This window comes from Pipistrellus kuhlii, unplaced genomic scaffold (assembly GCF_014108245.1).
Source record: "Pipistrellus kuhlii isolate mPipKuh1 unplaced genomic scaffold, mPipKuh1.p scaffold_m20_p_1, whole genome shotgun sequence".
Classification (NCBI taxonomy): domain Eukaryota; kingdom Metazoa; phylum Chordata; class Mammalia; order Chiroptera; family Vespertilionidae; genus Pipistrellus; species Pipistrellus kuhlii.
In genome coordinates this window covers 126,906,601-126,927,527 of record NW_023425404.1, presented here as the reverse complement: position 1 = coordinate 126,927,527, position 20,927 = coordinate 126,906,601, and the positions used below count along the sequence as shown (strand labels likewise).

The window sequence follows — 20,927 nt, the reverse complement described above, 5'->3', positions numbered from 1 at the left end:
TCAAGGAAGAAATCAAAAGATATCTTTAAACTAATGAAAATGAGAACACAACAACCCAAAATCTATGGGACACAGCAAAAGCAGTCTTGAGAGGGAAATTCATAAACAAATTGGACAACCTGAGTGAAATAGATAAATTCTTAGAGAACTAGATAGCTTCACAGCTAAATCTTACCAAACATTCAAAGAACTACACCTATCCTTCTCAAATTATTCCAAAAAAATCAAGAGGCCAGAATTTATCTCAATTCCAAAATCAGATAAAGATACCATAAGAAAGAAAATTATGAACATAGATAGTGAAATCCTCAACACAATATTATCAAACTGGATCTAGTATTACAATGAAAAGATTATACATAATAATCAAATGGGATTTAATCCAGGAATGTAAGGTTGGTACAATATCTGCAATTAATAAACATGATACACCACATAAACAAAATAAAGGAGAAAAACACCATGATCTTATCAACAGATGCAAAAAAAGCGTGTGATAAAATCCTGCACTCATTTACAATATAAACTCCCAGAAAGTGGGAATACAAAGAAAATATAATAATGGCCATTATGAAAAATCTACAGCCAATATCATACTTACTGGGCAAAAACTACCAATGTTTCCTTTAAGATAGGGCACATGACAGGGATGTTTGCTTTCACCATTCTTATTCAACATAGTGAGCTGGAAGTCTAAGTTACAGCAATCAGGCAAGAAGAGGAAATAAAGGGCATTCAAACTTGAAAGGAATAAGTAAAACTGCCATTATTTGCAGGTGACATGATACTGTATATAAATGAATTCAGTAAAGTAGCAGAATACAAAATAAATATCCAAATATCAGTTGCATTTTAATATATCAACTAGAGGCCCGGTGCATGAAATTCATGCATGGGTAGAATCCCTAGGCCTGTCTGGCAATTAGGGCTGATCTGTGGGGCAACTAGAGGGGTGATTGGGGCCCCCACTCACACCCACCTGGGCTGGCCTGGTGCCACCTGCTCGCCAGCCCCGCCACCCTCACCAGTTGGGGCCTGCAGGCTGGGGGCAGCTCCTGCTTTAAGCGTCTGTTCCCTGGTGGTCAGTGCATGGCATATCAACTGGTCTTTCTGCCGTTTGCTTGATTTGCATGTTAGGGTTTTATATAGATAGATAATAAAATATGAGAAAGGAATACTAAGAAAACAATCCCACTCACAATTGCTTCAAAAGAATAAAATACCTAGGAATAAATTTAATCAAAGATGTAAAAGACCTTTACTCAGAAAATTATAAGGCACTGAAGAAAAAAACTGAAGATGATATAGATAAATGGAAGCATATACTGTATTCATGAATAGGAAGAATTAACATAATTACAATGCCCATACTACCTAAAACAATCTATACATTCAACACAATTCCTATCAAGGTACCGATGATGTATTTTATAGAACAAATGCTCCAGTAATAGAACCACAAAAGACCTAGAATAGTTACAATGATTTGAGAAAGAGCAAAGGTAGAGGAATTACACTACCTGATACCAAGCTATACTACAAGGCCATAGTAATCAAAACAGCATGATACTGACATAAAACCAGAATATAGATAAATGGAGAACAGAATGGAGGGCCCAGAAGTAAACCCATGCCTTTATAATGAACTAGAAGCCCGGTGCAGGAAAATTCATGCACTGGTGAGGAGTCCCTCAGCCCAGCCTGCCCCCTCTCACACTCCAGGAGCCTTCAGGAGTGGGAGGCGACCCGGTGATCAGGGGAAGGTGATATCCCAGTAACACCTCTGCTACCACTGCCAGCAGCACAAGCCTCGGCCGGCCCTGGTTACCTGAGCTTTGGGTGGCCCTGGGTGGATGGGCAGCCATCCTCCAGGGCTTGCCTGTGCCTCAGGCCGGCCCTGGGCAGCTGGGGGGTTAAAGGGACTGAGGGACTCCAGAGGCAGGCGCACAGAGTGGCCAGACCCACCTGTGGGCGTGCCTGCCAACCTGGAGGGACTGAGTGGACTGGATGCCTCCATCTTGTGGCTGTGGGCACTGCTAACTTTGAGTGTGTGACAGTCAATTAGCACATTCCCTCCTTATTGGTTGTGGGAGCCACTATCTTTGAGGGTGGGTCAGTCAATTAGAATATTCCTCTCTTATTGATTGTGGGTGCCGCCATCTTTGCAGAGGCATGAGGGTCAATTAGCATATTCCCTCTTTATTAGATAGGATTAATATTTGATGAAGGAGGCAAAAACATGCAATAGCCTAAAGATAGTCTATTCAATATACATGTTTGGACATATCAGACAGACACATGCAAAAAAATAAAACTAGACAACTTTCTTGCACCATTCACAAGTACAAACTCAAAATGGATTGAAGAATTAAAATGTTAGACTTAAAACCAAAAAAATATGAGCAGTAAAATCTCAGATACTTCTCATAGCAATATTTTTTTCGATACATCTCTTCAGACAAGGGAAACAAACAAAATAAACAAATGAGACTATATCAAACTAAAAAGTTTTTGCACAGCAAAGGAAACCATCAACAAAACAAAAAGATAATCCACAATATGGCAGAACATATTTGCCGATACATCTAATAAGGGACTAATATCCAAAATTTATAAAATGCTAAAAAAAAAAAAAACCCCACCAAAACACCAAACAATCCAATTTAAAAATGGGCACAGGGCCTGAACAGACACTTTTCCAAAGATGACATACAGATAGCCAATAGATATATGAAAAGATGCTTAAAGTCATTAATCACCAGAGAAATGTAAATTAAAACCACAATGAGAAATGAGGTAACACCTTACACCTGTCAGAATGGCTATCATCAATAAATTAACAAACAGTGTTGGCAAGGATGTGGGTAAGAAGGAATCCTCGTGCACTTTTGGTGAGAATGCAGGTTGGTGCGACCACTGTGGAAAGCAGTATGAAGTCATCTGAAAAAATTAAAAATGGAACTACCTTATGACTTTATAATTCCACTTCTGGAAATATATTCAAAGAAACCCAGAATACTAATTTGAAAGACTATATGTACCTCTATGTTCATTGCAGCGTTATTTACAATAGTTAATTTGGAAGCAGATCAAGTGTCCATCAGTAGATGAGGATATAAAAAAGTTGTGGTACATGTACAGAATGGAATACTACTTGGCCGTAAAAAATAAGAAAACCTTGTCCCTTACAACAGCATGAATGGATCTGGCTCGCATTATTCTAAGTGAAACAAGCCAGTCAGAGAAAGACAAGTGCCATATGATTTTACTCATATTGGGGAATCTAATGAGCAAAATGAACTATCAAGTAAAATGCAAACAGACCCATAGCTGGCGAGCAGGCTGACAGCTGTTGGGGGTAGGGAGTTGTGGGATGTGAAAGGTGAGAGGAAAAAAACTCATGGACACAGACAATGGTGTGGGGACTGTCAGGGAGAGGTGAGGTGGGGGAGGTGGAGGAAGGTATAGGGGCTATAAATGGTACTTGACTTGGGGTGGTGAACACACAATATAGTGTACAGATGTGTTGTGGAATTGTACACCTGAAACCTGTATAATTTTGTTAACCAGTGTCACCATAATAATTTTTTTTTAAAAAAAGGAAAAAAACTTGAACACACCGAAAACCCCAATCAACTACAACAGCATACACATTCTTCTCCAGAGTCTTTGGATTATTTCCTAAGATAAACCATATGTTAGGCCATAAATTAAGTCACAATAGCTTTAAAAAAATAGATACACAAAGTATCTTCTCTATTCACTACAGGATAAAGTTAGGAATGGATAACAGGAGGAAAACTGCCCACAAATTTGTGGAACTCAAACAATGCAGTCAGAAAACAACCAATGGATCTAACAAGAAATCACAAGGAAAATCAGGAAATAATTAAACACAAGTAAAAATGAAAACACAATACTAAAACTTATGGGACATTGGAAAAGCAATGTTCAGACATAAACTTATAGCTATACACAGTTACATTAAAACACACACACACACACACACACACACACACACACACACACACAAAGACCTCACATCAACAACCTAACTTTACAACTTTAGAAATAAGGAAAAGAAGAACTCAAAGCTAGCAGAGTGAAGAAATAATAAAAATCAGAGCAGGATAAACAAATAAAAAATAAAAAAATAGAGATAATCAATAAAACTAAAAGTTGATTCTTTGAAAAACTCAACAAAATTGATAAGTGTCTAGCTAGATGGGCTAAGAAAAAAAGAGAGAAGATCCACATTGCTAACATCGGGAATGAAATTTGAGACATTTACTACTGATTCTATAGAAATAAAAAGAATTATGAGAGTACTATAGATAATCATACACCAACAAACTGTACAACATACATGAAATAAAAAAAATTCCATTTCATGAAATTTGAAACACAAACTATCAAGAGGGAATATAAACCCAGCTAGTGTGGCTCAGTTGGTTAAGCATTGTCCCTTGTACCAGAAGGTTGCAGGTTTGATTCCTGGTCAGGGCAGTGCTCAGTTTGCAGGCTCGATCCCCAATAGAGAGCATGCAGGAGGCAGCCAATCAATGTTTCTATTTCTCTCTCCCTCTCCTTTCTTCTCTCTGAAATAACAAAACATATTTTCTTTTTAAAAAAGAAGGACCAGCCGAAACCGGTTTGGTTCAATGCATAGAACATCAGTCTGTGGACTGAAAGGTCCCAGGTTTGATTCCGGTCAAGGGCATGTACCTTCATTGCGGGCACACCCTCAGTAGGGAGTGTGCAAGAGGCAGCTGATTGATGATTCTCTCAGCGATGTTTCTAGCTGTCTATCTCTCTCTCTTCCTCTCTGTGAAAAATCAATAAAATATATATTTTTAAAAAGGACCATCAAACTTATTAAGACTAAATCACGAGTAATGTGAAATCTGAATGAACTTCTAACTTGTAAAAAGATCAAATCAGAAAGAAAAAAAAAATTCCAACAAAGAAATACCCTGTATCTGATGGCTTCACAGGTGATCCTACCAAACATTAAAGAAAAACTAATACCAAATTTTCCCAAACTTTTCCAAAAATATTGAAGAGAAGGGAACATTTCCTAAATCATTCTATGAGGTTAACATTACTCTGGTACCAAAACCAGACAAAGACACTTCTAGAAAACTATAGATCAAAATGCCTTATGAACACTGGGATAAAATCCTCAACATATAATTGAGTATAGTAGCAAATGGAATTCAGAAGCACAATAAAAAGCTTATACATTATAACCAAGTAGGCTTTATTCCTAGAATGCCAAGGATGGCTCAACATATGACAGTCAATGAATCTAATACTTCATATTAAGAGTATGAAGGAGATAAAACACACATGATCATCTCATTTGATGCAGGAAAGTATCTGAAGAAACTTCTTTTCATGATAAAAACACTCAATAGACTAGGAATAGAAGGAAAGTACCTCAATATAATAAATGCAATATATGAAAACCTACAGCAAATATCATACCCAACTGTGGAAGACTGAATTTTCTCTATAAGATGAGAAACAGGACAAAGATGTCCACTTTTACCCTTTACATTCAACATAGCACTAGAAGTTTTAGCCAAGCAATTAGGTAAGAAAAAAATAAATAAAAGGCATCCAAATTGGAAAGGAGGAAATAAAAATACCTCTGTTCACAGATGAAATGATCTTATATGTAAAAAGCCCTAAAGATGTCACTAAATAATTGTCACAAATAATAAATGAATTCAGCAAATTACCAGGAAAAAAGTCAGTTGCATTTCTATACACTAAATGAAAAATCTGAAAAGTTAATTAAAACAGTTCTCATTACAATAGCATAAAGAATAAAATACTTAAGAATTAATTAATCAATGAGGTGAAAGACTTATACAATGCACACTATAGCCCATTCCTGAAACAAATTAAAGAAGACATAAATGGAAACATATCCTATTACAACTCAGTACTTCCTTAAAACAATAGCGATTCAATGCAATTTCTATAAAAAAAAAAATCTCAATAATATTTTTTGCAGAAATAAAAAAAGCTCATTGTAAAATTTATATAGAATCGCAGTAAAATTTGAATAGCCAAAACAATCTTGAAAAAGAACATAGCTGGAAGTTCCATACTTCCTGATTTCAAAACTTTCCACAAAGCTACAATAATCAAAACAGTGTGGTACTGGCATAAAGACAGACACATAACGCAATGGAATAAAACAGTCCCCAAACAGACCCTTTTATATATGGTCAAAAATTTCCACAAGTGTGCCAAGACCATTCATTGGGTAAAGGACAATTTCTTTTAACAGATGGTTCTGGGACAACTGGATATTCTCATGTAAAAGAATAAAACTGGATTCTTACCTATCACTGGATATAAAATTAACACAAAATGCATCAAAGACATAAATGTAAGACCTAAAACAATAAAATTCTTAGACAAAAGAATGGGACAAAATCTTTCTGACATTGGATTTGGCAATATTTTATTTGATATTACAACAAAGACACAAGCACTACCACCAACAAAAAAAATAGACAACGTTGAACTCAGTAAAAATTTAAAATCTTGTGCATCAAAAGACACTGTCTATAGAGTTAAAAAAAAAAAAAAAAGTCAACCCAAAGACCAGGAGAAAATATTTAAAAATTTCTTATCTGGTAAGGGATTAATATCCAAAATATATAGAGAACTTCTAAAACTCAACCACAAAACAACTTATTTAAATGGGCAACAGACTTGACTAGACATCTCTGCAAAGAAGATACACAAATGGCCAATAATTGCATAAAAAGATGCTCACTGTCCAATAATCATTACGAAAATACAAATAAAAAATATAATCAGATATAACCTCACCCATTAAGATGCCCACTTTTAAAATAAACAAGTGTTTGTGAGGATGCTGAACCTTTGTGCACTGCTGGTGAGAAGGTAAAATGGTACAGACATTGTGGAAAACAGCATGATTGTTCCTCAAATAATTACAAATAGAATTATCATATGATCCAGCAATTCTTACTTCTGAATACATACCAAATGAACTGAAAATAGTGTCTCAAACAGATATATACACATTTATATCCACAGCAGCATTAGTTACACCAGCTAAAATATGCAAGCATGGCAACTGTCTACCGATGTTATGAGTGGATAAGCAAAATGTTGTATAAACATGCAATGGAATAATATTCAGCCTTAAAGTGGAATTCTGACAGCCCTGACTGGTATGTCTCAGTGGTTGGAGTGTCATCTCATGCATCAAAGGATCATGGGGTCAATTCCCAGTCAGGGCACATACTCAGGTTGTGGGTTCGATCCCTGGTCGGCAACCGATCAATGTTCCTTTCTCTCTCTTTCTCCCTTCCTTTTCTCTATAATGAATGAAAAAACATGTCCTTGAGTGAGGATTGAAAAAAAAAAATTGGAATTCTGACACATGCTATTACAAGGATGAGGACAATATGTTGAGTGAAATAAGCCAGACACATACTATATGCTTCCACTTATATGAGGTCTTTCTTTCTCTCTCTCTCTCTCTCTCTCTCTCTCTCTCTCTCTCTCTCTCTCTCTCTCTCTCTCTCTCTCTCTTTCTTCTTTCTTTCTCTCCCTCTCTCTTTCTCTCTCCCTCCCTCCCTCCCTCCCTCCCCCCCCTCTCTCTTTCTTTCTCTTTCTGTCTGTCTGTCTGTCTGTCTGTCTATAAATAAAAGACTGAGCAACTGTTATGACCAGACTATCGGCCAGTAGCTTTGACACACACTGACCATCAGCAGGCAGAAGCTCAAGGCAGGAGCTGCCCCCTGGTGTGCTCCCATAGCCAACTCCTGCAGCTGGCCAATCTCCCAAGGTCCCTCCCTGCAGCCTGCTGGCCCCGAATGGGACCAACCGCTGGTCAGGCCAAGGGACCCCATGGGTGCATAAATTAGTGCACCAGACCTCTAGTGTAGAATATAAAAATCAGAGAGAGAGAAAGAAGAATGGTGCTTTCTGGGGTTTGAGAGAGCACGGTGGGGAGTTAGTGTTAAGTGAGGAGAGAATTTCAGTTTTACAAGAAGAGTTAGGGGGATGTGCAGGGGTGATGGCAACACAGCTTTTGAATGTATTTAATACCACTGGACTATGCACTTAAATTGCCTAAGATGGTAAACTTATGTTATGTGTATTTTACTACAATAAGAAAAACTGGGGTGTAAATTGTGCAAACTCAGCAGTCAGACCCCAGAGGCGCTAAGAGAGAAAGGGCTTCCTGAGCCTGGAGGGCCCTAATTCAGAGGGCACAACATAGGCAAAGGGGTCCCAGCAGCTGCAGTGAGCAGCCCTCTGGCAAGTGATAACTGATCCCTTAAAAATCAAGAAGCTCTTGTGCAGTTTTATAACAAATAATATTTGGATTTGAGAATCAGCAGGAAAGAAAAACCTATGCAGCTTTTCAGTAGGGACTAGTCAGGCTGTGTTTACATTTTTAAAAAAGTTGGAACATTTGGAAAGAATCAGTCAGCTTAGGTTACTACTGAAGTGTCCACACATTATATAGCTCACTGCACACTGGGCAGACCGCACCCTCACCTTCACTCCAGCTAGCATTCCAGTCGTGGACACACTGAAATCCAGGTACGCCAGTGTGTCCGGGTTGGAGGGTTTGTAGATCTGGGCTGGCCGCTTCTTTGGCAAATCATCTGGAGAGCAGAGCAAAGCTATTAGCACATCTGATGTAATGGGAAAGCAGAGAAGGAATTGCACCTAGCTAGTTCGAGGACTGACCTGTGTCCAGTATTGGGGGCCATGCCCTGACATCGACGGCTGCAGCTGCCTCCCTGGACCGTAACAATTTACAGATCAGTTGTGTTGTCATTAAACAGGCCGATCGACTCACCTGAGAGTCAGAGAATAGAAAGGATGAAGGAAGGTAAGCCACAGGTGAATCCTCACTGCACACGTGTCTGCTCTGTATGCTGCGGCTGTGTGGCTTTCAGAGCAGGTTGCACTACCAGGGACACAGCTCCTTGCGAGGAGCATTGGCCAGCATAGGTACGAGAGAGCCGGGAATCAGACCACAAAGCGCCACACAGAGCTCGTGGGCACTGAGGTCCCTGAAAATGTCTATAGCTGAGTGGGATCCAGTGTTAAGATCAGACTCAGAAAGAAGCTTCTAACCTCACTACTGACACCATTGGCTGTTCTACTGGAAATGCCACATATGTCCACAAAAACCACATATTTTCTAACTGGAATAATGACCATGAAAGCACTCCAACATAACAACAAAAAAGTATTTGTGGGGTCTCCAAACTAATGTCTCCTGTGGTTCCTCCTCCAAACAGAAAATACTTTCCTAGCCCTCTTAGACTCCCCCTGACACACACAAAAAAAATAAAATAAACCTATGCTTTCAAATAGGACATTTATAAACATGACAAAAGAATGATACAAAATGGGTGTTTTTCACCAGATCTAGTGGGCCTGTAGGGACGCCCACTCTGGGGAGCTGCTTTCTCTAGGTATCAGGCAAGGCTGCCCTCTAGCCCCTAATTCCATGCAAAGTTGGGCTCTTGCTTCCAGCACTCGGTAGATCCCTGAGGGCAAAGGCCACATGCTGCCCCATCACGTGGGTTGAAGACTCCCACATAACCCCACAGCCAGCCCCTCCCCCGAAGGCCCAGCTCTGGGGGAGAGCCGGACTCTCAGGTCCAGGGCAGGAGGAAGCGCCCAGACACTCCAGGTGGTGTTACCTCCACAATCATCTTCACGGTGGGCAGCGTTGTTGCTATGTTCTGTGGGTGTGGGGGGCGGACGGTAATTGGCACACAGCCTGCGTACAGGCAACCGTAAAATGCTGCGATAAGGTCTATTCCTACACAAGAAGAAAATAAGAAGTTTTTGCTTGAAACAAACTAAACCATTTAATGGCTGTCAACCCAATCAGCAGAAATACTAGCCTGGAAAAGTCGAAAGGTTAAATACCTTAGACACAGTATTTCTTCTTCCTGGGGGTTATGTTAAGTGTCAGCACTAACTTCCACTTGGCCTATTCTTTTAGCAGCCTGTAAGTTTAATTCCTGTAATTTCTCAACTTAACTACTATTGATTAAATAAATGCCGCAGATATCTAATAAACAAGTTGAGATATGAGAGTCTTTGTGAAATATTGCTACATTTATGCCCCTAAAAGCCCTACAGCATGCAGTGTAGCCCCCGCAAGTGGCAGGAACTAGACAAGTAAGCAATTCTCGGTGATAATACAACTCCAGACATCAAGCCCCCACAGGTGCCACAAGCTGTTTCATGCAGCTGCTGGTCCGGCCTTTTTACCTGGTGGGTAGACGAGAGCCACGTGGTCCCCATCTTGCAGGCGCCCTCTCTCCATCAGCATCACGGCTATCTTCTCCGCTCGCTTATGCAGCTGGACACATGTCAGCGAGTTTGCTATTGTACCCTGAGTGGGGAAGCTTTAGTGAGATACAGCTTATATGCCATACAACTCATTTATTTAAAATGTACAATTAAGTATTTGTTAGTACATTCACCATTGTGTCACCACCACAGTCAGTTTTAGAATGTATTCATCACCCCCTCAAGTCCCAGAACCAGCAGCAATGACCCTCCTCCCTGCCTACTAGCCAGGGAGTACAGCACCTAAGCAGCATCTGGATATACTTGTACTCACAAGAAACATTTAAAAAAAATAATCAGTTGACCTAACATAGGTAAACATTAAAAAAAAAAAATTAACTTATTGATTCTGGGTCTTAAGTATAACTGCTATGGGCAGTAAGATTAATAGACAATACATCTCAGTGTCAATGATGGCATATCTGCCACTATTTTAATGTCTTACATTAAATTAAATTACACTAAAAATATTAAAGAAACAGTTAAATAGGATTTATAGTTTAAAATTTTAAAGAAGCTGCTACAAGTAAAAAGAAAAATTAAGAGTTGGCTTATGGCCCTGACCAGTTTGGCTCAGTGGATTGAGCGTTGGCCTGCAGACTCAATTCTTTGGGGATGTATCTTGGTTGTGGGCACATCTCCAGTGGGAGGTGTTCAGGAGGCAGCTGATGGATGTTTCTCTCTCATTGATGTTTCTGACTCTCTATCCCTCTCTCTTCCTCTCTGTAAAAGAAATCAATAAAATATATATTTTTAAAAAGAGTTGGCTTATGTTTCCATTAAAAAAATAAACAGCGTTGGCCAGTTTTTCTCAGTGGTTAGAGAGTCGGCCTGCAGACCAAAGAGCTGTGGGTTTGATTCTGGTCAGGGGCACATGTCTTGCTTGGTAGCAGGTTCGATCCCCAGGCCTGGTTGGGGCAGTGTGGGAGGCAACCAATCAATGTGTCTCTCTCACATGGATGGTCTCTCCCCACCCACACTCTTTCTGAAGATCAATAAAAAAAATATCCTCCTCCTTCAATGAAGATGAAAAAAAAAATTAAAAAAAATAACAGATGGTCTTTTGCATGTAAACAATGTCCAAGAATGTGAATGTAAGTTTTCTGTGATTTGCAATGAACTGCATCCTCACTTCCTAACTATAAATCTTGTAAACAACTCAATCCTGTCCAGAGCACTGTCGTGTAGCACAGAGATGCAGCCAACAGGAAGCCTTACTCAGGCAGAAACTAATGGTTCCCCATCTCAAATGAGCTGTGATCAAGGAGCAGAGTTCTCAGTTAACAAACTACAATGCCATGGGTGGTGGGGAGAGGGTGGGAGAAGGAGGCAAGTGCTGGCGATGAAGTAGGTCATGGGTTGGAATGACAATGTTTCGGATATATTAAGCAAAATTCTTAAAATAAATTTTATCAGTTTCTTTTATCCTTTTTTAAGTGTTACCTTTAGAAAATATAAAATTATATGTGTGGCTTGCATTATATTTCTATTGGACAATGTTCAACTAGGAGGTTGCTGTAAGTGGAAATTACAGTGGTAATGGTAGCAATGATTGGGCAGGTTGAGTGCCATGGTAAGTGTGCCTATGTGTAGGGGAGGGTGGGATGCAGATGCTTGAGCCAATGCCACCCTGAATGGTCAGGATGTAGTGTGTCCACATCAGAGCCTCAGCAAACAGCGGGCTGCGTCTCAAGGAACTCTGCCAGAGGCCCACCCTTTCTCCACGCTCATGGCTTTGACCTTCAGCTCACCCATCTGACTTTCTGTTATTTCTAATGAAGCTCCTGTTAGGGTCTGAGGCATTCCCAGTGAACGCATTTTCCCAAAAGACCCAGTGTCTAGCTTCAGCAAGTGATTAAACATGGGGTCAGGGGATGGGAAGACTTGTCACAAAATTTAAAGTAAGTTAAGGTAAATTTTAATTTTACTTTAAAAGTTAAAATAAAACTAAATCTTTAATTAAAGTATTTTCATTATAAAATAGAAATGGGTTTCATTCCTAAGAATGAAAATCTATATAATTAAAACACAACTTACTTACAAAAAAGTAGCTCAATAATAAAATAAAGATGTAAATAACCCACAGATCTGTAATTGTTCTTGGTTGCAGAAATCATTCATTACTCATTTAACTCGTTTTGGGGAGAAATATTACAAAAAATTGCTAAAATATACATATACATACATATATATGTGTGTATATATAGAGAGAGAGAGAGAAAGAGAGAGAGAGATGCATAAACACTTATATTTAAAAGCAATCCTTCACCCCCTGCAAAAAAATAAATAAATCAGAAAAACAAACAAAAAAGAAATCCTTCTTAATTGAAAAAGTCTCAGTCAAAACTGCAACAAATAACTAAGAGGAATTCATATAAGACTGAAGGGACGGGATGGGGTCAGCACGATGAGAAAGAGCAGAGGGCGCGGCCCCGAGGGAGCAGCGGCAGCAGCTCACCCTGCAGTTGAGCAGCGTGTACAGGACGTGGTCGGGCGTGGTCTGGGCCCTCCACTGCAGGACCTCTGACAGGAACAGGAACTGGAACAAAGCACGGACGTTAGGACTGGTCCCCTAGACTGGGGGTTCATCTCAACATTTAAATGGGCCTAGTCTGTCTGAGTACTTTTGGGGTGTCTCCACAGAGGAATGAAGACGCTGACAGGTATGGTGGACATAAAATGCAGGACATAAAGCTCAGTGCTCTGCTGTGACTGGGTTCAGACATGGGAATGTTTTTGACATGGGCCCAAAACGGGAGAACTGCGCCCTCGTCCCTACAGATGGAGCAGCTGACACTGACACCTCTCCTGGGGTATCCTGAAGATGCCATGTGGTTTCTGGGTTGCAGGGCGGTCAGCTCTGTCTTGTGGTATCATGAGCTCTCTTAAATGTGTTGTTTAGAATGGCCATGCCTATGTCATCCAAAGGCACCACAAATCCCAGACAGTGCGCATCGTGCTGACTCAGATCTCAGGTCAGGGTTCAGGAAGCACCAGGCCTGCAGTCAGTCCACGTCACTAACAGGTGTACCGGAAGGAGAAACACGATGGCCACTGCTTTCAATATCACTCTATATGTTCCAAAGTCCCAGTATTTCAAATGGTTGATTTTGGCACACTTCCTGGTAGCTATACAGAGTGGGACCACCTTTTGGTGACTCTTAAGAGTTATGAAGACTGCCCCTAACTGCCCTCCCCTACAGGCCTGGTCCTCCCCAACTGTTCTCCCCTGCAGGCCTGCATCCCCCCAAACTGCCCTTCCCTACAGGCCCGGTTGCCCCCAACTTCCCTCCTCTGCTGGACTGGTCACCCCTAACTGCCCTTCCCTGCAGGCCCGGTTGCCCCCAACTTCCCTCCTCTGCTGGACTGGTCACCCCTAACTGCCCTCCCCTGCAGGCTTGTTCACCCTAAACTGTCCTCTCTTTCAGGCCTGGACCCTCCCAACTGCCCTCCCCTGCTGGCCTGATTGCCCACAACTGCTCTCCTTTGCAGGCCTGGTCCCTCCCAACTGCCCTTCTCTGCTGGCCATCTTGTGGTGGCCATCTTGTATCCACATGGGGGCAGCCATCTTGTGTGTTGGAGTGATGGTTAATTTGCATATGACTCTTTTATTAGATAGGATAGAGGTCTGTGCACAGGTGGGGGCCAGCTGGTTTTCCCTGAAGGGTATCCTGGATCAGGGTAGGGTTCCCTTAAGGTGTAGGGCCGCCTGAGCGAGGAGCATATGGTGGTTTGTAGGCTGGCCACTCCCCCCAGCGACCCAAGTGTAGACTCTGGTATCTGGGGTTTATTTATCTTCTACAAGTGAAACTTTGTAGCCTTGAGTGGAGCCAAGCCTCCTGCTTGCTCCATGGCCACAGTCATTTTTGTTGGGATTTATTTATCTTCTATAATTGAAACTCTGTAGCCTTGAGCGAAGGCCAAGGCAGGCCAGGCTGTGGAAGCTTGGCTTCCTCCATTGCCAGGGAAACCCAAGCCTCCTGTTCACTCCGTGGCCGCAGCCATCTTGGTTGAGTTAATTTGCATACTCAATCCTGACTGGCTGGTGGGTGTGGCAGAGTGATGGGTAATTTGCATATTATTCTTTTATTAGATAGGATATGGGTCTTTCTCGCAGAATCAAGGTGAAGAGGAAGCGGAGGTAGGTAGGTAGGAAGCAGAGCCAGTGCTCCTGTAATTCAGCATCAGGGTGACAGGCGGGGAGCCAGCAAAGGCAGGCCCTCTGCTCTCACCTTCCGGGCCTGGTCATTGTCCTCTATCTGACCCAGGTCTCTTCCGCTGGCCTGTGCAATCCTCTTCCCAGAGACCAGGTTCCCCACCATCACAGAGGCAGGGCCGATTTCTGGAAAGAAACATGCGTGAGAAAAACACATGTGAAATTCTCCCAAACATGACTGCCTACCTTGGTAAAGAGCTTACTCCAGGGAAATCCTTTCAAAGATGTGGCTTTCAAAAACAACTTTATTACAGTAGGGGTTCAGAAAGGTCATGATGATGATGATGATGATGATGGTGATGATAATGGCAAGTCTAACCTCAATGAAGGGTTGACAGAAATGCCATGATCGCTGAAACCGGTTTGGCTCAGTGGTAGAGCGTCGGTCTGCGGACTGAAAGGTCCCGGATTCGATTCCAGTCAAGGGCATGTACATTGGTTGCGGGCATATCCCCGTTAGGGGGTGTGCAAGAGGCAGCTGGTAGATGTTTCTCTCTCATTGACGTTTCTAGCTCTCTATCTCTCTCCCTTCCTCTCTGTAAAAATTCAATAAAATATATTAAAAAAGAAAAAAGAAAAAAAAAGAAATGCCATGATCACAAATTCCCCCAGTGCTGCCCAGCCCATGGCCTTTACTTTCCAGTTAAGGGGATGCTTCCTTGTCAAGTCTCCTCACATTAGTGATGATAAAACATTACCCAAGACAAATACAGAATATGAAGCATGGCACATTTCACTGCTGAAGAGTGAGACTCCTGGCTTGTGGGTCTGGTTCCAGGTGCGATTACACACCCGGAGAGCTGAATGAACAAACCTTGTTTTTAATAAATGCCTCTTGGGATAGACCCGGGGTGTAATCCTGTTGAAGGATGTGACACAGTCACTTGTCCATGCATTTCATCTACAGAAAGGGTTAAGTTCTGTCAGGCCCACAGACACGTGGAGTAAACCAAAGGCTCCCGTGCAGTCCCAGTTCCCTTCAAGCCCATTACCAATGCCATCACCAGGCTTCTCACGGCTATGACAGATTTCAGATAAGAAATGCAGAAATCTATTCTGGCAGCTTTCCTTTTATTTCTTAATGAAAAAAAGAAAAAAAGAAAAAAGGTTTCTTAAAGAGCTGGAGTACCGCTTCCACATTTTCTGACTTCAAGAAACCCTCAATGACCTCCGTCTTCTGAAAATGATACTGTTCATAACGGTTTCTTTTCCTTAAACACGTGCATATAAATCAAGACACATACACTTATTAGGAAAATGTTAAAGAGTTCCAGGAGAACATGCCAGTGTGAGTGAGAGTGTACCAGTATGTGGCTGTGTATGAGCAAGTGTGACAGTGCATGAGTATGAGCACACAAGTGTGTGAGGAAAGAGAAAGGAGGAGAGGGAAGTGAGAAAGAAAAGGTGAGAGATATTTATCATAAGTTTGGTAAAGGAGTTTTAAGTAACAAAGATGGCATTAGCATTTAATCCGTGATTTGATAAAATTCAGGTTGAAGGCCACTACTCAGTCCTAATCTTGCTAAACTTTTGATGAAGGCCAAGCTACAGGCTTAGAAATCTGGATATATGTTGCATCACTTGTTGCACATAAACAGCTGTTAGCTTGAAGCTAAGACACAAGTTTTAAAATTTAGGCTGAGGGGTGTGACCATACTAACCATGGTCTATAACATGCACTGTTTCCATGGCAACCACCCCAGCAGTCATCCTGGCGTTCACTGGAGTGATGAGGAATGCAGGGGGTGAGTAACTACTATCCTGTAGATCAGTGGTCGCCAACCAGTGGTCCATGAGGTCCGAAAGGTTGGCGACTGCTGCTTTAGATGACTGTCCAAGTGGAACACTCTAACAACTGAACACACTCTGCAGATGCGTGGCTGTCCAGAATTTGGTCTGTCATGAAACAGTTACATTCCCACAGCTGTGTGGTAGATGTCAGGATGCTACAAGGCAGGACTGAACTGTGGGGAACAGCCTATGACACAGATTTCTGCAATTTGTAAGAGCCTTGGTGCTGGTTCCCATGTAATCATAGAGCATGACTTACATATTCAGCTAAATATGTTTGCATTTTTATGTGTGGTAGTTTGGAACCAACTACATTTCTTAGCTTTTAATGAAATACTACTCATCTGTAAAAAAGGAAGGAAATCTTACCCTTTGTGATAGTGTGGATAGACTTGGAAAGTATTTGCTAAGTGAAATAAGCTAGTCAGAGAAAGACAAGTACCAATGATGTCACTTATACGTGGAATCTAACAAACAAAATAAACTAACAAACAAAATAGAAAAAGATGCACAGAAACAGAACAGACAGCTGTCAGAGGGAAGGTGAAAAAGGTAAAGGGATTAAGCAAAACAAAACACATAAGCACCTCATAGACACAGAAAACATGATTGCCAGAGGGAAGGGGGTGGGGGATGTAGGAGAAGGTAAAGGGGCTAAATGGTGATGGAAGGAGACCTGACACTGGGTGGTGAGCACATAAAACAGTACCCAGATGATGCATTACAGAATTGTACTCCAATACGTTCAATAAAGAAACTATGAAGAAGAACGTCAGGCAGTGTGGTGCGAATTGGAAGGAGGGTACTGCTGTGTGGTTGGAGTGAGGTAGCTGCTGTGCAGAAAAAGCGCCTGGTCCACAGCCTTGCTGTTCTAAAGCTGTCATCAGTTTCCCAGCTTTAGAATCTGCGGCAAAGTGCCAGCATTCTTCCTGGCTGTGGAGACTGGGCAGGACAGTTCTCCTAAGAAGCCAACTTGGAAACTGGCCTAAACTGAAGGCTTCTCCATAATTTTTGAAGAATCCAAACTACGGTTGGAAAAGCACTGCTCTGCGGGGATAGCACGATTCCAAAGTGCCTATTTAGGGCTTCTCTGTTTCTGAGTCCAGTCTTGCCTCGCTGAGAATTTACTTCTCCGGCTGACTTTATGTGTCTCATTCTGCACACAGACTTACAAGTTTCTATTGGGTCGGCAAATAAGTAATTGCGGGTTCCACACATATATGGCTTCAGTTGAATTTTTAGGTTTGCAGACGTAGTACAAATGTAAAACACATTTTGTTATTTGATAGTTGGCTATTCAGCTGTTAATCAGTAAAAAAAGTTTTTTGATCTGTTTTGTAGTTTTCGTTTGGCGTTCGTTGAAAAATGGAAAATCAAAAGGAACATTTTCGTCATATTTTGCTTTTTTATTTCCGCAAAGGGAAAAACGCATCGCAAGCTCATAAAAAGTTATGTGCTGTTTATGGTGACGAAGCCTTAAAAGAACGGCAGTGTCAAAATTGGTTTGCCAAATTTCGTTCTGGTGATTTTTCACTCAAAGATGAAAAATGCTCTGGTCGTCCAGTTGAAGTTGATGACGCCCTAATCAAAGCAATAATCAATTCGGACTGTCACAGTACAACACGTGAGATTGCAGAGAAGCTTCATGTATCACATACATGCATTGAAAATCACTTAAAACAACTTGGCTATGTTCAAAAACTCGATACATGGGTTCCTCACGAACTGAAAGAATCACAGTTAACGCAACACATTAGCAGCTGCGATTTGCTAAAGAAACGTAATGAAAATGATCCATTTTTAAAACGACTGATAACTGGCAATGAAAAAATGGGTTGTTTACAACAATATCAAGCAGAAAAGATCGTGGAGCAGGCCAGGTGAACCAACTCAAACAACATCAAAAGCTGATATTCATCAAAAGAAGGTTTTGTTATCAGTTTGGTGGGATTACAAAGGAATTGTCTACTTTGAACTCTTACCACCCAACCGAACGATCAATTCTGATGTCTACATTGAACAACTAACGAAATTAAACAATGCAGTTGAAGAAAAGCCGCCCGAATTGACAAATCGAAAAGGTGTTGTATTCCATCATGACAATGCAAGGCCACACACATCTTTGGTCACTCGGCAAAAATTAATGGAGCTTGGTTGGGATGTTTTGCCACATCCACCATATAGTCCTGACCTTGCACCATCTGATTACTTTTTGTTTCGATCTTTACAAAACTCCTTGAATGGTAAAAATTTCAATAATGATGATGATGTCAAATCGTACCTGATTCAGTTTTTTGCTAATAAAAACCAGAAGTTTTTTGAACGTGGGATTATGATGCTGCCTGAAAGATGGCAAAAGGTCATTGATCAAAATGGGCAATACATTACAGAATAAAGTTATTTAGTTCCATGAAAAAATTGTCTTTGATTTTCTTTAAAAAATCCGCAATTACTTAGCTGCCGACCCAATATGTTCCTAATGTTGCAGGGAGACAAGTAGTTCTCCTGCTGCTTTATTTGCAAAATTCATCCTTTATGGAGAACGGAGGCTCTCTCCCTTGTTGACTGGAGGGGGCATGTGCAAAACACTCCTACATCCTTACCTCACTCCTCAGAATGCAAACATATAAGATTGAGATGAACTCAAACCTGCTCTCTTCCCACGCTTCCACTTACAGATTTACAAATCTACAAGCCAGTAACTCCAGCTCTGTGCTGTTGAATTCCTGCCTGGCCTGTTTGTGCAGGGGACAGGGCAGGTGTGTGCGAGGACAGCGTTTTCCCCCCTGGCCATTCCTCCCAGTTTCACCATTGTCCTGATAAAAAACATCCAGGGAACTTTAGAGCTGGGAGCTGCTTTTATCATTTTGTTGCTAGCCTAACTGATGGGTGAAAGGTCTTTTAACAGTTTTGTACTCAATTAAGATACTGTTGCAGCAACAGTGTTGTTGGCTGAGTTAAAGGGCAATTAAGCTGTCTACAAATGATCAACATCTTAGGGGCTCTGTTTCAAGCATCTAGTATAACCCTCATCCATAAAGGGCCTCACTAAATGTGCACGTTGGCTGCTGAGTGCTCGTTTGGAGTCATAGATGTTTATTCCAAGGGTGCTGTGGAAATCAGGGTCCATTTCCCTTCCTGAATTCATGGAAATGGAGGCCTCGGGGAAATGTCACCTGTCTAAGGGACACCACAGATCATCCACTGAGCAAAGAATGGCAACTCACAGCTGCCGTTTAATGTTTGCTAAAAAACTGCTTTTTTAAAGAGACAGACTTACCTAACCTCTAAATATTTAACAAGAACAGGTGGGATACCAAATATCAATACAGAATTCTTTCCCTGCATTTATCAGTGCCCATAAGCTCTATTCACCATGCTGTAGTGTTAGAGCACCCCAAATCTCTCAGTCACCTTTCCCCCCTCCCTCCTGAGGAAAGGCTGCCTTCCCCCTGGGCCGTCTCTCCTTTCAGGTTTCTTGACATCTGGCAGGTGAGCTGCAACCCGTTATTTCCGAAATCACATGCACTTGCAAGTGATCCCCGTCCATAGACATCTGTCCTGAATTCTCCTGCCACACGGCTGACCTGGGGGCTCCACCACCTCCTCCACACTTGCATGCCTGGAGACACTGGGTCGAGGGTGTCTGAGGATGAGTAAAGGTGAGCACCACAGAGATGTGCCAGTCACCTTGGAGTGTGCAAGGACCCGGAGAGCCCAACATCCTCAACACCCAAACAACCTCGCCCAGACAGTGCGTCCCCAGGGCAGGCCATGCCTGAGACAACAGGAGACAAAGAGGAGCTGTGCTCACCCCACATGAAGCCAGAGCACCCACAGAATTTAAAGTAGAAAGACTTCAGTCAGCGCAACTCTGCGCTTGGTTGCAGCAATCACATACATCAGGGACTGAGAGGAGAAATGAAGGTGAGGGGGAAAAATAGGGAGGAATATCAGTTCAGGAAATCTGGAATATGAGAAAATAACAAGACAGAAGTAGGACAAAAACAAGAAAGTAGTGGTGCCTGCAAACTGACTTTCTAGGCTGTGTGAGAGAATTCCCTTACCCTAGGAGAGGCCAAAATACCAAGGGAAGAAGCTGCCTTCTGACTGCTCCACAGACGTCTGCTGCAGGGACCCCGGGCAGTCACAGACCTGGACTCAAGTCCTGACCCCTCTCCTTGTGGGAAGACCCCTCTGCTTACATTAACCGAGGGTCCACCTGCCTCACCCAATCTCACTCTTGAGGTATGAACATTGAGTCCAGTTGGTCCCTGTAGCTAACATGGGCATGCGGCTTGCGAAGACCCAATGGGCCTCACCATAGTCTGCCCCGACTGCCACTCCACAGGTGGGCAAACGGCCATTGGGTCGAGGTCTGTCTCCACTGCACTCTGGTCCCACAGCTGTGGGTGAGGCATTTTCCTCATTTGTGAAAGGAGAAGAGAGCGCCCCCTCCTAGTGATCCCCAAGATGGAGTTAGTATGTGAAACAGGCTACACACTCCATCACTCCAACATCCTCTGACATCTGTCTG

General features: G+C 41.9%; 1 protein-coding gene across 2 annotated transcripts in view; it reads right to left on the bottom strand.

Annotated features, from left to right (window-relative positions):
• Window positions 1–20,927, bottom strand: part of DIP2C (disco interacting protein 2 homolog C) — a 373,359-nt gene that overhangs the window by 50,268 nt on the left and 302,164 nt on the right. For both annotated transcript variants that reach the window (XM_036408536.2, XM_036408553.2), the window contains 6 exons: window positions 14,616–14,725; window positions 12,842–12,922; window positions 10,303–10,426; window positions 9,723–9,844; window positions 8,755–8,866; window positions 8,560–8,669 (listed from right to left, as the gene is read on the bottom strand). In XM_036408536.2, coding sequence (XP_036264429.1) covers window positions 8,560–8,669; window positions 8,755–8,866; window positions 9,723–9,844; window positions 10,303–10,426; window positions 12,842–12,922; window positions 14,616–14,725 — 659 coding nt within the window. The remainder of the gene's footprint in view (window positions 1–8,559; window positions 8,670–8,754; window positions 8,867–9,722; window positions 9,845–10,302; window positions 10,427–12,841; window positions 12,923–14,615; window positions 14,726–20,927) is intronic.